The sequence below is a fragment of the Cardiocondyla obscurior genome, linkage group LG03 (genome assembly GCF_019399895.1).
Source record: "Cardiocondyla obscurior isolate alpha-2009 linkage group LG03, Cobs3.1, whole genome shotgun sequence".
In the NCBI taxonomy this organism is placed as follows: domain Eukaryota; kingdom Metazoa; phylum Arthropoda; class Insecta; order Hymenoptera; family Formicidae; genus Cardiocondyla; species Cardiocondyla obscurior.
The window spans coordinates 10867624-10885213 of NC_091866.1; the positions used below are offsets into that span (position 1 = coordinate 10867624).

Here is a 17590-nt window from a genome sequence, read left to right on the forward strand (position 1 = left end):
GGCGTAGATAAAAATGGAAATGTGCGAGGCTGTAAAATTAAAAAAAAAAAAAAAAAAAAAAAAAAAAAAAAAAAAAAATTTTAATTAAAAAAAAAAAAATTTTTTAATATGCAAACTTTTAAGTCAGCTTTTAAACTAAATTTTATAGTTTTGTTTTACGATGTTGTAGTCGCATTTATTGACATATAAAATTAATCCCAGCGCGAATTAAATTCGCAATTAGCTACATATTTATGTTTTACGTAGCCAGTCTTAACAAATCCTAACGAAATCACTGTAATTCGAGCTCCAACGAGGAAGTTGATTAATTAAGCGAGATATGCAATCGAGGAAGTAATTATAAGAGAAAACGTGATATGTTGGTATGTACCTGCCATATCCGGCTTTATCAACACGAATCCTCGTTAGATCTCACCGCAGCCATCTGCCACGACTAAATCAGACAAATGGAAACGCCGCGATTTCGAAAGACGATCGATCGCGCGAGGACGTTCGTTCATTGCCGCTACCGCGACTAACGAATGCGACGAGGTTAACGGATGGCTAGTGAAATCATTCGGTAGCGCATTTTTATTCGAATTGTTTGACCCGATTCTTTAAATTACCAAACTGCCGCGCGGTGAACGATAGGACGCACATTGTGCGCGACAGCAGGTATATACTCGCTTTCTAATTATAAATCGTGCTATCTCTGGTCTCGCGTGTCTTCCGTCTAATAACTGTCAAATTTGCCAATACTCTAAAACGGCTTTATCGTTCGCTCGCCGAAGTTTTCTGCGAAAAGTGTATTAAAAAAAAAAAAAAAAAGAACTCCCTGTTCGCGAAAACTCTCGTGGTGCTAATATTATCTCAGATAGGAGGGCGATAGGATCTCGATTAGCGAATTGCGCAATTATAGTAATCTTCGTCGCGAAGAAAAAGTCGCAGTAGTCGCTTATCTGAATTGATGTATCGGCGAGAGGCTGATCGATCAAGATCTTTTTCTCAAGAGTCTAGTCTCGAGATTTGCCTAACAATAAGTGCGATATCGATTTACGCCGTAAACACGACGTTGAATTGCGCAGATATTGCGCAACGGCGCGAAAGGGCTAAATTTGTAGCTGAGATAATCATAAACGACTTGGCAGGAATCGCGTAACCGCTCGATGCGAACGGACCGGACGGTGGCACGCGGACGTGATCGCTCGCACATGGGCAACAAGCGGCAGATTGCACGGTCGCCAAACTCGAGATATTGGCAGATAAGAGTATATCATGGGGTCAAGCAATCTCGCCGATAATAAATGTCAACTATCGCGCGCGTCACAATAACGAGGCTCTGCAGATGATTTGCCGATTTTATCTGCGTCTCCGGCCGCTGCGGTCCCCACGATATCGGGACGTGCTCCCGCGATTTTCCCGACGTTACGTCCATTCAGATTTTGCAACTGCAGACGTCTGTAGTTTAAAAGTATTCAAAACTTCTTACGTAAAGCCGTTTGACCTGGCACGCTCGCGCACTAATACTCTTGAGAAATTAAATGACCGTCTCCCTTAATATGGTAGCGGGCTTCTTTCTCTCGGTTTTGTAATTGATAGCGAGAGCTCTCGTCGTGGAGAGGAGAGAAAGTTTTATAATTGCGAAAGCAGGAAGGAGAGAAAGAGCCGTTTGCTGACTAATTGCAAATTAAAATGCGGTCCCGGTGACTAATGTTTGGTAATCTGAGTTAGTAAGAAATGGGATTAGCGCGTGAGGCGCTGTCAGCGAGATTTCGAAAAATTAGATGGAAATGAATCATTCGAAACAATAATGGTTTGATTCATACCTCCCTCCACGGGCACGATCAGTAATGATCACGTACAGTATAGTGCCCGAGCTGCGACAACGCAGTCTTGACCTTTTACGACATTTCGATGAAGGTTCAATGATAATTATATGAAAAGGGTGGCTCGCAAATAGACGCACCGACGTCGTCGTCGCATGGTTAATCCATTTTAATCCGGGATCTGAGAAAGGGAAAGGAAGAATGCAAAGGAATTACTGCATTTTTTTTCCCCCCCGTCGACTTTTTGTTCCTCTAACTTACAATGTTGTTAAACAATTCTATCTCACAAATCTGACTAATCGATTGCAATTAATTTATCATTCTCGCGTTTATCAGTTTATCATAAAGGCGATCTATCCGCTACGTCAGTACGATCTTTTTGATAGCTTGCGTCATTAAAAAAAAAAAAGAAAAAAAAAACACTTATCTCTCTTGGAAATACGTGGAAAGTTACATCAATTTTATTTTTGCGCGAAACAAACAAGATTTATTTGAGATTTGCCGGATTTAGCATCTGGAAGGACGCGCTGCCTCTGCGTGCTATTCGACTTCGCGCTAGTCGTGTAAAGATGACAGATGTTCCGTTATATTGCTTCCAAAACGGGAGAGTAACGTCTCTTTACAATACGATGTACTAGAAATTATCGCAGGTGGAGATAAATAATCTGCAAATAGTGGTGAATTTATGGCGGCTTTTACTCCGCCGTGAAATCTCGACGTGACTACTCGAAACGAGATTGCGCGAGCTGCTAGTCTCGCGATGTAACGTACGAGCGTGTGCGCCGCTTCGCCGTTAGATTTCGCGCCTTAATTACCGCCGCGTTTGTCGCAGTCAGAAAATCCCATTGTATGCTTAAATGAAGTGCATTAGCTTACGTAACGCGAATCAAGCGGCGGAGTAGGGGACGATCGCGCCGATTTTCTTGTTCGCTTTTATTCACGCGAGCGCGCGGTTTCGGCTAAGTTTCCTTCAACGACCCACTTAAGCTTCTCGGGATTCCCCTTATCTTTATGGTACCTGTGCGTTGCGCCGTGAATGCACGTCACGTTGGGGAAGCATCGTAATAAACGTCACGCCGATATTTTATGAAAGCGAGCCAATTTCTCTTCTTCTAATTATTTGCTTTTTAAGGTGCCTATCTCGACGTAACGCTTCGAGAGTGGGACGAGAAAACGAAACGTAATATCGGTTTGCGAGATCGATAACGAGTAGGCTTATCTGTCGAGCATTATAATACCGTGACTGGAAGTATCGCCGGTATAATATCACATGCGAAGTCGAAGGAATGAATATTAAAAAGTGCGCGATTGAGCGGGGAATCTCCGAGCAAATCTGACACGCCTCTTTTATGTTCCTGTCTCTTGGCACGTTGCACTTTTTTTTCTTTTCTTTTTTTTCTCTTTTTTTTTTCATTTTTTGCCCGTATTTTTGCCGCTCGAAAGATAGTCCTGAAGATGAAATTATTGACATTATTAAACGTCGAATGCAGCTACGTTAGACAAGCGGGAAATAATTGCTGCAGACAATTTGATAAAAGGTACGGCAATGCAGGTGCTATCTATACGTACGCCACCTTATCGTTCGTTTCTCCTCGTCTCCGGTGTATGTAATAAGTAGGCTGCAGGCGCACGATAATTATATTAGTTATTCCGATAAATGCGAGGCGTCTATCTATTTTCATCGAAAGAGGGTCAAACGATAAAGTTCATCGGGCTCAACGATAAAGTTCAAAATAAGGACGCGCGGCGACAGGCCGCGGAAAAGTCGGAAAAAAATCGCACGAGACGTGGGCCCGACGATTGCCGCGCGAATTTCTCGCTCGGGCGTGAGTCGAGTCAACGAGATGGGATCAACGATCGAACGTGGGGTGAACGCCGAAATTCGTCGCGACCGCGAAAGGGTGCTCGATTCGGCGCGTACTCCGCGCGACGGAAATTATCTAATAATCCGGATCCCGATTAGGTCGTTACTCTGCAGTTCGCGCGGCAAGTATATATGTTTGCACACATGTATTCGCATTTATCTACCGACCTGGTGAGCTCGCACCCCGTTCGTCGCGCGGATGTGTAAAGATGATGTACGCCGGCGATAGTGCTGATAAGAGCGGGAAGCGCAAATGATGGGGCCGGCTTTGTTTGCCCCGTTGTGCGCGAGATTCCACGGCGCGCGTGTTCCTCGCGTCGTTTCGACGGGTGATGCACGTATGAATGGCGTAAATATTCGCGACGAGATAAGAGTCGCGAATCACGCATGAGAATAGAAGGGATCGTGAGAGAGGATTCATCGGTTCTCCTCGTATATATATTTGTAATCTGGATTTCTCCTTTGGCACGGTTCTCTTCGCTTCTTCTCCATGCTTCCGGGGTCGGTCTTCACCGTTTTCCCGATCCGAGATCAAGGAAAATAGATCTTTTTTTTTTTCTTTTTTTTGTCGTCTTAGCAAATGTATATTTGATGTCGTTTTAGTTGGAAAGAATACGGTAACAAACACCGTCGCCTTTTCAAATAATTTAACGTCACAGCGCTCACTGAGTCGCATAAAATCATTTAGATTTTTATAGACGTAAAACGTCTCGCATTGGGGACGGAAAATTATTTTATCGCCTCATTTATAAATGCAATTTTAAATGTTTTATTGTCGCCGTAATAAATTATCGATTCGCGGAACACAAGCCGTGTATTGCGGCTGTAATTACTTTAGCCAATTGCCCTACTAATCATCGGCTTTTCTTCTTTCTTTTCGTTACAGTTCAAGAGAATGCTGAACAAGGAGTTGTCGCATTTCTCGGAGTCGTCCAAGTCTGGGAACCAGATCTCGGAATACATCTGCAGCACCTTCCTTGGTAAGTTAAGCTGCGATTCTTTTCCTTTTCGATATTACAATAAGAGTAAAGCGGCGCAAATTGGAAGTTCGCGTAAAGAATAGGAATTGACGTGTGTTCCCGCTCCTGTTCCAGAAAAAGATTGCGTTTTCGCGAGCTCCCGTAGAAAACGAAGGAAAGTAAATTCGCGAAACTGCGTCTAACGAGGTCACCGCCGGAAGCAAGTTTATGGGCGCAATAAAAACAGCGCTCTTACGCATTAAAAGCCCTTGAAAGACCGTAGCCGGTATTGCCGTTACCATTCATTCTGGTTCTCGCTTTGTCCGAACGGTCGGTTGTGATTGCAAAGTTTATAATCGGCGAGGAATCGCATTTCATTCTTTTGTATTCGACGGCTTTCAGTAAAAAAAAAAAAAAGTAAAAAGAAGAAAAAAAATTATGTATTTATAAAAATATGATTTCTCGACGCCGCGCTTGCATTGAAAATTGGTTCTATGTGTACGGCTTTTAACAGAGTAATTTTAATCTTGCGGCTTTCCGGCGAAATTCATTTACGAGGCGTCAATTTCGTTACGTAGTTTCCTAACAAGTTTTGCTTGACCGAAATAAGGTTATCGAAGGTCGACGGTGGGCGAATTCTTTTTTTTTCTTTTTTTTTTAATTTTTTTTTTTTAATTGTAGCGACCTGGCGCGAAAGGAAATTGAAAGATCGTGCTTTCGTCGAACACGATCGTTCCATTGTATAATCTTGTTTCTAAATCGACCAATGATTCTTTTAACATTATCAGATTATAAACATTACGTGATAAGCGAGCGTCATTAATCTGTAAAACGCAACATAGTGCATTGTCATTTTAATAATGCAAAGTGCAAAGAATAAGTCTGCATATGATGATTGAAATAAAATTTTATTACTTTTTACCAGATTACACACCGTGCATTATAATATTATTAAATATATATAAAAAAAAAATATATATATACAGTTAAATCGTCATGCTTAAATAACAAAATCTGCATACAGTATTTCCGCACACGACGTACTTTAATTATATATTGTATCATTTATTATAAAACAGAGTTTTTATTTTATTCTACAGATGTCAGCGTCGATCAATTAATCAAGTATGTTTGCTCACGTCGCCTTTTTTTTTTTTCCACAGACAAGCAGCAGGAGCTAGATTTGCCGTCTTTGCGAATCGAGGATGCGGTTGCCGCAGCTGGTAGTGCGGACGCACGGGCGGCGAAGAAGAAGGACCGCGCACAAAGGGGTCCTGCCGCCATGTCGCATATCAGTGGTGTAAAACGGCCGTTGACACACACCAACAGTTTCACCGGGGAACGTGTGCCGCTCCACGGGGTGGAAACGCCACACGAGGAGGAGCTCGGCAAGGTAAAACCTTTGACCTTTAACATTTCGCGGGGTTACGCTCTCAGAATAATGGGTGACTCGTATACTACATAGCGTCACAGCGGCGGGGTTCCCCGAATCGAAAATCCCAAAAGCCGAGAGATATAAACGAGTCGCGTCGCGTTGTTTTGCAAAAATACAAAAAAGAAAAAAAGAAGAAGAAGAAAAAAAAAAAGAAATTTAGTTAATTGCTGTGAAAATACTCATTGCACGAGAACAATATCGTGGTTATGTTGAAAAGTAATTACGCAGCAATTTAACGCAACGTTATGCCTTTATCTTGAATTCTGTTTAAAACGATAAAAAATAAAAAATAATTAAAAAACGGGAAAGCAAAAGGGAGGACGAGAAGAAAGGAAAAGAGAAAAATTGGGAGAGAGAGAGAGAGAGAGAAAGAAAGAAAGAGATTTTATTTGTCCGAGATTGTTTGCAACGTGATTATATTATACTTTTATTTAAAGCAGACGTTTCCGCAAGATAATTTACGGGGATCTAAAATTGAAACGATAAATAGTTAACGTGCATCGCGTTTCGCGTTACCAATTAAAGTTTCATCTAAATCAATTGCGAGCGATCTTTACCAAATGTCAAAGCATATGCGTGGTATTTCGATAGAATTTATGTACTAGAACACCAACGTTGTTAAACTGGTTACGAGCACCAATAGAAGAGATTTATTTGACTGTACAATTATTAATCTCAGCCTAACGAGAGAGCGACACGTGTAATCCGCGTTACACATCGATTATATTATATAATAATGGAATAAAAAAAAAATTAAAAAAAAACAAAATGATTACATGTTGATGGTAAGTTGATAAGTATATATTGCATGACTTTAATGCGATTACTGCGATAATTATGAGGTTTTAATATGGTTACTGGTTCGTAATTAGCTTGATAATTGCAAAAGCTTTATTTAGTTACGAGGTAAAAAATAAATTTTCTATAAGAGAATTTATAATAATCATTCACTAATCGTATTAAAATCATGCAATATGTAATTATTAACAATCTGTTTTTCGAAAGGTCTCACGATCGAGATTTGGTATCGGAATATATTCGTAACCGATTACACGTGCCATCTTTTTGCATTAGAGATGAAGTTGTAATCGTCTTTATCGATGTCTAATTAATTTCAAAAGGGATTAGCTTCGTAAAACATTTTAATTGGTCGACATCGCGCGGAACATTGCTCGTGTACAAATTAAAAATTAATTTTATCAATTTTTTTTTCCCCAACCGGATAGACATTTTTGTAACGTCCAAGTTTAAACGTTTATATTTCATAGAAAAAATTCTCATTTCCGATTTTCCATGAAAAGTTTGCGTTAAGTGAATTTATACACGGCGACCTCGACGATGATCGTGTTTATTGTTCATTTCGTTTTCTTTTTTTTTCTTTTTTTTTTTTTTTTTTTGATCCGCACCCGATATTGACATGAATTCCACTGCGTTCGAAAATTCCGCGATGTTTCTGGCTTTCATCTCCGTCAGAGATGTGAGCATCTCTCGTGCTGCATCACGGCGTTACACCATATGGATTCGGTTTCGGAAAATCCCCAAAACGTCATCCTACACGCGTCGTCATCTACGCGAACCGGACTTTTATCTGGAATATTTCCAATTTTATTGCACAAATAGCGTAGCCACAGAGCGAGACGAAAAAGCAACACAATGCAAGATAAAGGGGAAGGAGAAAGAAGAAGTGATTAGACCGGATTATATTTAAACTTGGGGATTAAAGAGATTAGGAAAACGCGAGCTGCGCAATCGGCAATTAAAATGTTTCACGCGAAGCTTACGCTGCATCATTTAACGCAGAGTCTGCATCAGCTGTTGATATTCGCCGAACTTTCGCACATTCTCGTCTCTATAATAATAATAAAAAAAAAAAAAAAAAAAAAAAAAAGCAACCGATGCTTGTCGCAATATATTTTAAATTTGCACTCATGCACGTCATATACGCGACCGTGAGAGAAAATTCAAATGCTGAACTCCAAGCTTGTTCATTATGTAGAAAATCCCTGAGGTAAATACCATTTCTCTCTCTCTGGATTATTGAGATTATTAAGGAATTTGCTGGGTAATAACGAAGAATAACGATTTGTTTTTAATGTCAGCCTAGTGCCGGTCGTGGAGCAGCAAGGGTTAATTAGTCTGGCGAGTTAAAACTCCAATAAACGTAAACATAATGTGAAAGTTTATTACTCACTTCGCTTTACGCGGAATGATAGACCTTGAAGAATTTCAATTGTTTTATATGCCGGGGAATTTTTAATTAATTATCTTACGCTCTTACGCTGAATCCACGCTGGACCACTTTCCCGAATCACGTATATCTTGCGTGTATGTTTTTTTTTTCTTTTTGCTTGCGCGCTTATCTCTTACCGAATACGTGACAGTTGGCGCGCGCGGGCAGCGATATAATTTTTTTTTTTTTTTTTTTTTTACAAAACAAAACGTTTATTCTGCGGCATGCGATTACGCCGATTACAAGGTTGGTTGTATTTTAACCGGTGCAAACAGAAGCATTTAGGCCGAGGTTGCGCGATTTCGATAACCTGAATAGCTTTGCTGATTAGCGGCGCGCATCTTTTTCACAGACGCGAGAGAGAAACTGATTTTCGGCGGCTTCGGGAACGTGATATTGAGACGTCAGCGTCATACGCGGTGACCTGAAACGAGACTCGAGGAATGTTTCAAGGCTCTCCCCGTCTCGCGTTTATCGCGTATATAAAACTTTATTTGCTATTTTTGTATTAAAGAAATATAATCTGCAATTAAAGCCGGGCGGCGTAGCGACACTTCGGGGAGGAATAACTTCAACATTCCTCGTATATTCTTAGAAATCTCACGGCTGGGAAAGTAAGCGGTGAAAGGCCATCTTTTCATTATGCAAATTGAGGTAGATTTTCTTAATGAAAAGGTGGAAGGAACCGACGCTATTCTCCATATTAATTAGATTTCTCTCGCGGAGAGACCGTTTGGCGAAATACATTCGTCAAACTAAACTGCGACGCAGACGACGTGTCCTTAAATGACTACGCGATTCTGCAGACTATCCGAGATTAGAGACCCATTTTTACGCCCACGCAACGGTGATTCAATTCGCCAGAATGTCACCTCAATGTCGCCGTGGATGCTGCGCCTGGTGTCCGGGATGACGCCTTTCGCTCTCGGTCGGGAAACGAGACTGCCGGTGACCAGACGGTCAAAACCAGTCGTGACGTTGTAGCTGTAATAATAAAAATCAGTTTAACGATATCTATATAGTCTGTATGATGCAGCCAACGTCTTTTTCAATCTAAATCGCTTGCTTCGTTCTTTTTTTTTTTTTATCGTTCTCGCCGTCACGCATATAATATACGAGAGCGCGATGTCCATGAATAATCAGCGTCGAGTGTGACCTTTCAGCGATAACGCAGGACCTCCGCTATCTGTATACCCGAAGACGCATCATGTTCTTTCGTTTAACAAGGCGCGTTCACGCTCATAATTTATATCTACGTCGCGATATAATAATTGAATAATAACCGTAATAAATTGCCTTCTTGATATCGCTTCGAGGCGAAACGTTTTCGTTCGCCGTCCACGATGCCGGTCTTACGCGTATCGTTAATATGTTTTATATTATTCGCAGTTGCTCTCGGACATCGACAAGTGGGGTATCGACATATTCAGGATAGGCGAGCTCAGCAACAATCGGCCCCTCACATGCGTGGCGTACACGGCCTTCCAGAGTCGAGATCTGCTCAAATCACTGGCGATACCACCCAAGACCTTCGTTACCTTTATGATGACTTTAGAGGATCATTACGTGAAGGATAATCCTTTCCACAATAGTCTCCACGCAGCTGATGTGACGCAATCTACTCACACTCTGCTCAACACGCCCGCACTCGAGGTACGTACGCGATACGTGTGTACTTTTGCTTGTACTACTTTTCTCCTATTTATTTATTTTTTTTTTACGAGTCTGAAACTAAGCTGCTCGTTTAAATGATAAGAGCTTTACAAGTGTCGTTGATGAGAGTATAAAATACTTATAAAAGAAAAATTAAAATGGAAAAAAATTGTAAGATATATGTTTTTTCCTTTATATACTAACGTAATTTTTTTTTTTTTTCTTGTTACATTGCAGTCCGTGTTCACACCGTTAGAGATTACCGCTGCGTTATTCGCGGCTTCCATCCACGATGTAGATCATCCTGGACTCACAAATCAGTTCCTCATTAACTCAAGTAAGTATCGGCACGTTATTATCAAACTTTCTGTTTTGCGTGTATTAATCTGTAAATACTCATGTTGTCGAATGCTATATTTATCTTATCGAAAAAAGAAAGAAAAAGAAATTTAAGTATCTGCGGTCGTGGTCGTTATATCTATTGTTTTCACAACGACGAAGTTAATAACGTGATATTTTTCTTGTCCCGTTCAGGCTCCGAACTCGCGTTGATGTATAACGACGAGTCGGTACTGGAGAATCATCACTTGGCGGTCGCGTTCAAGCTTCTGCAGAACGAAGGCTGCGACATATTCGTGAATATGACGAAGAAGCAGCGGCAGACGCTGCGGAAGATGGTCATCGACATGGTACTCTCGACGGACATGTCGAAGCATATGTCGCTGCTAGCCGATTTGAAAACCATGGTGGAGACGAAGAAGGTCGCTGGTTCCGGCGTTTTGTTGCTCGACAACTACACCGATCGTATCCAAGTATTGGAAAATCTGGTGCACTGTGCCGACTTGTCTAATCCGACGAAACCGTTGGCGCTTTATCGACGATGGGTGGGCTTACTGATGGAAGAGTTCTTTTTGCAAGGCGATCGCGAGCGAGAGCAGAACATGGATATCAGTCCGATGTGCGATCGGCACAGCGCGACGATCGAGAAGTCGCAAGTTGGCTTCATCGATTACATCGTGCACCCGCTCTGGGAAACTTGGGCGGATCTGGTGCATCCGGACGCACAAGAAATCTTGGACACCCTCGAGGAGAACCGCGATTGGTACCAGTCGATGATACCGCCGTCACCGCCGTCCGACGAGCAGCCGCAACCAACGACGAACGAGAGTCAGCAACAGCAAGATAGGATACATTTTCAAGTAACGTTGGAGGAAGGCGACGAAACCAGCGAGGCTGTAGAGGGTGGCGACACGGGAGACGGCGACGGTGGCGGCGGCGGCGAGTTCTCCAGCGAGGACCCGGGCGGTGAGACGGAGGAGAATGCTACGGAGGCTGGAATGTGACGGAGGCTCGCCGGTATTTGCAGGAAGCTCCATGAAAAGGTACAACAGAGTTGGTGGCGAGTGCGTCAGTGACATTCGCACCTAGCCGCGCCTAGTCGCTGGTCCTTTTTTATCGACCTATGCCACATCGGCTGGACCACGAGGGAGGGCGGCGATTGAGATAACGGGTGCCATCTCGGCCGGGTGGCAAAGGACAACGTCCCGGCGACGACGGAGTTATGGTTCGCGAAGTGCCAAGACGCTTTACGATCGCCACGTTTCGGCTGGACCGACACGAGCGACGCGGACGAAGTTGCACGTCTTTTATCGTTGTCACCGTCAAGGTCGTCGTCGTTACAAGTTTCGTCTCCACGTTTCGTCTCATTAAATACTATCAAGCGGGAGGGGCGAATCTCTCTTCACAAAGTACCTGCGCAAATGAAAGCTATAGCTGCATGTTTGCTATATCGAATGGGTGGCAAGATGTTTCTTTTCTTTTCATTTACACACGCACAGACACCGAGGACAATGGCGATTGGCGCACAATGATGTAATTTTCACCGATCGTCATTACAATTGGTTTACTGTTATTACGTCGCCGTCGAAGGCTGGAGGGAACCTCTCTTCCAAGACTTGCAGGATCCTCAACAACATATCAACAGTGTACGATATATTATGGATTCAAGTGATGCGTATTAGCGATACTTTCGAGCAGATCGATGTCTCTGTCTTCTTCTTGGGCATTTTGAGCGCCGCGCGAAAATTGTTGACACGTAAGCCACGTTTGAAACTTGTACTTGTATACGGAGGAAGTATGCGTTACATTTTTGTAATTTAATTTTGCGAATGACTGAAATATTTCGCCAATAGTTGATATTCAAAATTATATCCGCGATGTGGAATCGGAGCGAACTTAATTATAGGATACGTTATCCGAATTACAACGCTATGTCGAAGAGCGATAGATAATGGAAGGCAATTAAACAGAAGGATACTCAGTTGCAGTTAGACGCATTCACTCTTTTAGTTCTTCAACGGTTAATTCGAAGTCGGTTTAATCACCTATTCTATTATCGATATAAAAAGGGATACCTGTCTTTAATCGTAAGATTTTGTCATGTTCGCTTTGTAGACATAGACAAGTTCGTAAATGAATTGTTCGTAATTGAAAAACAAGAATCCAAAAAAAGTAGCCGCGTGTCTATAAAAGAAACGCTAGAGCAAACACATAAAGTATTACCCGCCGTCTGTATGATTTAAGCGGAAGGAGCGAGGCCCGCTTCTTTTTCCCATATCATGCGATCGACGGGAGAGCACCGAGCAGCAGAATGGAGAGCATCGAGATAAGAGTGTAATTAATTTTAATACATAACTATGTCGAAAGCTGGTCTTTTAAGTCTGTATTAAAATTGATTATTAGAGCCGCGAGACGCTTTCTTGCGATATATACAACACACACAGAAATACACGTAACATACACCCGAATACATACATACATACATACCATACATACACGTCTACACACGCGCACAAAAACACAAGTTTAATACGTACAATACAATGCGAGCGAGGATATATATCGATAAATGTTTTTAACCAAAGAGTAAAATAAGTGATTGTTAAGTCGATGCCGAGCGTGCCGTTCACCAATACGTCTTCTGACGACGAATATCCAGCGACGGTAAATGCATCATCCTGGAATTTCGCGTGAAATGTCAGAGGGAGAAGTGTCTTCACCACGGATGTCCATAAATCGCTCAAATTTGCAAGTTCGTTCGACGTTCATGCCGCGATCGCGATCCAAACGGACTTAGAACGCGCGCTGATAAACGCCGAATGCTCACCGCTGTGTTTTTTAATGTTACAAGTTGTCGCAAGAAAAAAAAATAAAAATAATAATAATTTTCTTCTTCTCTTAGACTTAGACGGGTTGCATAAAGGTCTTTTAATTTCCGAGGGGGAAAAAAAAAAAAAAGAAAGCGGAGTGGTCGTTCGTATTGGTGCAATGGCGACAATTTCGCGCCTCGATAATATCAGGGAAACGAAGCGTTATTTGCTACCGATGGGCGAGTGTATCGAGAATCAGCCTAAAGAAAAACAAAATTAATGTTTCACTATTATTCTAAGTCGTAAGCTTGCCATCGACTGCGCGAAGTAGGAAAAATTCGAGTATGATTGTGAACGTGCGTAAGCGACCGGTAGCTCGGGCTCACGTAATCGTACATTTCTTAATTACGTTAAGAGAAATTAAATCGCATAACAAAAACAGAAAAAAAATAAAAAATGGAAAAAAATACTACTGGAGAAAGCAAAATCTCTATGTGTGTTGTAGGTAATGATCTAGTGAGTGTTTTGGTGCTGGCCACCAAGCTTTAGCACGTAAGACAAACTTTTAAGGTTCACGAGAGTCCGCGATTACATTGTTAAGTTGAGACGGGAGAGTTAACTTAACGAAGTTTTTAGGGCGTAAGCAACGAGGTTATAATAATAAATATTAATAATAATGATAATGATCATAACATTAACAGTAATAATAATGATAAGCGTGATAAGAAAGATACTGATTTATTAATTAATGTTAAACGATAACACTCGCTGTGCGAACGGATATAATTCAGATCGCGTTTGCTTCAGCCGTCGGGGCGATGTTGTGTGTGGAAAAAAAAGTGACGGAGGGAAAAGAAAAAAGAAGGCAGGGAAAGGTGATCAAGTGTTATCAGCGATGTACATTGAAAAGCAGATATGGCATTTGCTGCGGCGAGCGGCGACGGCGGCTGGCGTACGTGACTTCCCCCACTCTCGGCCGCCGAGCGCGGGGAGGTGTAGCAGGCCACGTTCTCCCTCAGTCCTCTATGACCGGTACTCCGCGACACATCTACGCACGTGCTTCGTGTGAGTTTTGACGCACCCCACGCCAAGATCACGTATGCCAGCCGTTTTCGCAGCACCACGAACGCCATTCCTGACGGTAAGTGTACCTCTGCACTGACGTCGAGTTTGAAACTTGACGAAAGTATTCGATTAGACGGCGAATTTTTTTTTTTTTATTATTTAGTGCGAATGCGTCTTTAATTGTATTTTTGGCATGGAAAAGCGAAAACGCACTCGTTCTTTCCGTACCGTTTTTTCTTGTCGCTTGTCTCGATGGATCTCGCGAGTTCGTGCGCAGGTACAAAAAAATAAAGAAAAAAAAACAAAGAAACGCCACAAAATACAATTTGTCATACAAATCTTATTGGATCATCGTGATTTGTTACACTTTTAAGGCATTTATTTATTTGTTTTAAAATTTTTAACGGACAACTGACAGATTATGTGTATTAGCGATGGACATTTCGCAGCTCCAGCGACAATTTGCCAAAAAAAAAAAAAAAAAGATCGCTTGTTTAAAAATAAAAGAAGAATAAAAGCCAAAGAAGAAAAGTATACTAGATTTGACGATCCAATAATGGTTTATAAGTTTAATAAATCGTGATGATTCAGTGAGATGTGTAATATTTAATAGTAATAGATTGATAACGATGATGTATTGGGGAGAGAACAATAAAAATACCTGTTTGATTGCTGGACAGTTAAATGAATGTATTAATATCGTGTAATCGTCGTACGAGATATATGTGTAATAAAACATATTTATTGTCGGAAATCGTGACCATATCTTCTTCTTCAATCCATTCAACTGACCAACAAACCACCCTTCAGTTCTAGACATTAAAAGATCTACAAAAGAAAATTTACAAAAAAAAAAAAACTTACAAAACGAACTGTGTAAGACGATTGATTTTTTAAATATAAAGAAAAAGCGGCAGATAATGAGGTAAAATTAAAACCACAGAGTCGTCTTAATTATTTGTAAATATATTATTAAGTATAACATCTATAATATAATAATGTAATAATGAAAAACCATTTACATTAATAGGTATCATTTACATTAATAGGTAATATTGTAATCCAATAGTAAAACACTCAGTTATGTATAGATTCTCGATAGCTTTCAAGCGTGATGAATTTTTAGAGTAGTAGTACCATCAGATCGCGCGTGTTACGGTGCAGAATATTCTCCGTCGACTGTTCGTAGGTTCTTTCTTCCTATTAATAATACATACAATAGTTTTATAAGTTGTCGCCGCAATCTTTAATTTTTTTTTTTCTTTTTTTTCTTTCTTTCCTATTTGATAATTCCATCGCACGCTTACATACGCGGAATGTTTCTCAGTGAAATGTGTCGGGGAGCCTTTACATCGTGCGATTACTTTTAGTCTATCGTCTCGTTATTCCAGATAATCGGAACGCTTCGAATCGCGTGACAACACAGCCTCCGATGGAAAATTCGAATCTGTTCCGATAAATAAAATTCTTCTCGCAAAATCGGCCGAATTTCTCCCGACGAGTATACCTGAGTGTTCCGAATCGAAAACGAAACGCCGATAGGAAGAATTCATCAAGTTTCGATTCGACGCACACGTTCGTACATTACACAATTCGTACATTAGTTACAGCGGCGTTACGTCGGGTTTGATCTCCACGTCGTTTACAAAAAAATATTAAAATAAAATCGATTAAAATTATCGAGTAATTTGCTAAGACTTAAGACGGTAATTAGTCGTTGTGTCGTGCCCTACAGGTAGTGACGTGTGCGCGTGTTCGATTACACTGTATAAGGAGAGCGGGAAGAGAGAAGGTCCTCCCACGTTACGTTATAAACATTTGGATTATTTAACCGCTTAGAATATCCGCCACTTAGTTAGCCCTCGTGCGCCGGATGATATCGAGATTATCCTCTCAAGTGTATTGTACATTTTGCCTGTCGTCGTTCGATAAAAATCGCTCTCAAACCTTATCGTGCTCGTAAATGTAAAGTAAGAAAAACGCAAAGGAAGTAAATGCAAAGTTATCCGATAGCTCCTGCGACACATTCTACGCATTTGATTTGGAAGTTCAAAAACCAGCTACTTCGATGCGAATTATTACACGGTGACGAAGGTAACTTAATAGCGATTGCGGGTGCACCTACGTGGATTATTTTACAAGAACGGAGCTTAATCTCGTCGACGCGACTGACGCCGGTCGCATCGGTTAACTCTTCACAACAATAAAAACATAGTATATATATATATTTTTTTTTTTTTTTCACAATATAATTTATCTTTAAATATTTCTGTATATTTGTATAACTATGTAACCTTCGATATAAATACCCTGAAATCTACACTCTTGCGATCACTATTATAAAATTGAATTCATCGCCGGCACGCTTCTTTTCTAATCTTTCCTCCATCGTCTCTTCATTTTTACAGCAAATACTTTTTCGTGTACGCGATGCGAGAATACGCTCAATCGCATTTATCACTATATATATGTATATTCGATCCCTTTAAAGCCTAATATGTACAAATAATTTTCTGCAGCCTTCGACTCTGGAATGCAATTTAAATCGTGGCCGGCAAAAGACATATAGCTCGCAGTTATTGATATCGGCAAAGCTACGTCGTAAAGTCTCGGATTTCTTTAAAATATCATATACATAATCAAAGTCAGAGTAATCGTAGACCATTATTGACGGCAGAAAGGGTTTTGTCATATTAAAAATATAATTACAAATAAGTGTAAGAAAAGGAATGTAGAAATACTTTAACGTGACATATCATGAACGGAGAATTAAATGTGAAGGAATCGAACGCTGATCGAGTACTACTTTTTCGATCGTCGTCATCTCGTCTTTCCTATATTTTATTCGATTTATCTAATAGTGTACAATTTATAGCCAACATTGAATTGTCGCGTAATATATTAATATATTTATTTGCGTATATCTAACTGCCCGAATATATGTATAATAATCGATTAATACGCAGTTGAATACCGTTTTCGCTCTTCGTCTTGCGACCAGAGAGCCTTTAAGTAAAATACTTCGGATAAAAAATATGTATATTTTGTCGACAAGTTGGTTTTTGTTAGAGGATCGTATCAAACGATCGCACTATCGCCGTTTCGTAATTCTTTCTTCTTCTTCGTTTTTTTTTTTCTTTTTATTTTATACAATAACTCTTAACGATTTAAAATATGTGTAACAAAATCCGATGCATATAAAATCAAACATGTAATTTCTCAAAAGATTCATTGCGATAACGCTACAAGAGTTGTGCCTTTGTTAGATTACTATTTCTGAAAAATCGCGTAACAATTAGAAAATCTATTTTGCTAATTTCAGATTTCGTCGAAGATTATGTCAAGCTATCCGCAAAAAATTATGGTTGAATTTTACGGAAGAAACCTGAATATTATTTATTATTATACCGCATGCAGCCTAATCTACTGC

The 17590-nt window shown here is 40.6% G+C and overlaps 1 protein-coding gene across 18 annotated transcripts in view; it reads left to right on the plus strand.

Annotated features, from left to right (window-relative positions):
- Positions 1–14914, plus strand: part of Dnc (phosphodiesterase dunce) — a 302183-nt gene extending 287269 nt beyond the window's left edge. For all 18 annotated transcript variants that reach the window (XM_070654253.1, XM_070654256.1, XM_070654257.1 and 15 more), the window contains 5 exons: positions 4556–4649; positions 5792–6021; positions 9683–9946; positions 10184–10283; positions 10481–14914. In XM_070654253.1, the coding sequence (XP_070510354.1) occupies positions 4556–4649; positions 5792–6021; positions 9683–9946; positions 10184–10283; positions 10481–11289 (1497 nt within the window). In that variant the 3' untranslated portion in view covers positions 11290–14914. The remainder of the gene's footprint in view (positions 1–4555; positions 4650–5791; positions 6022–9682; positions 9947–10183; positions 10284–10480) is intronic.
- The last annotated feature ends 2676 nt before the right edge of the window (positions 14915–17590 follow it).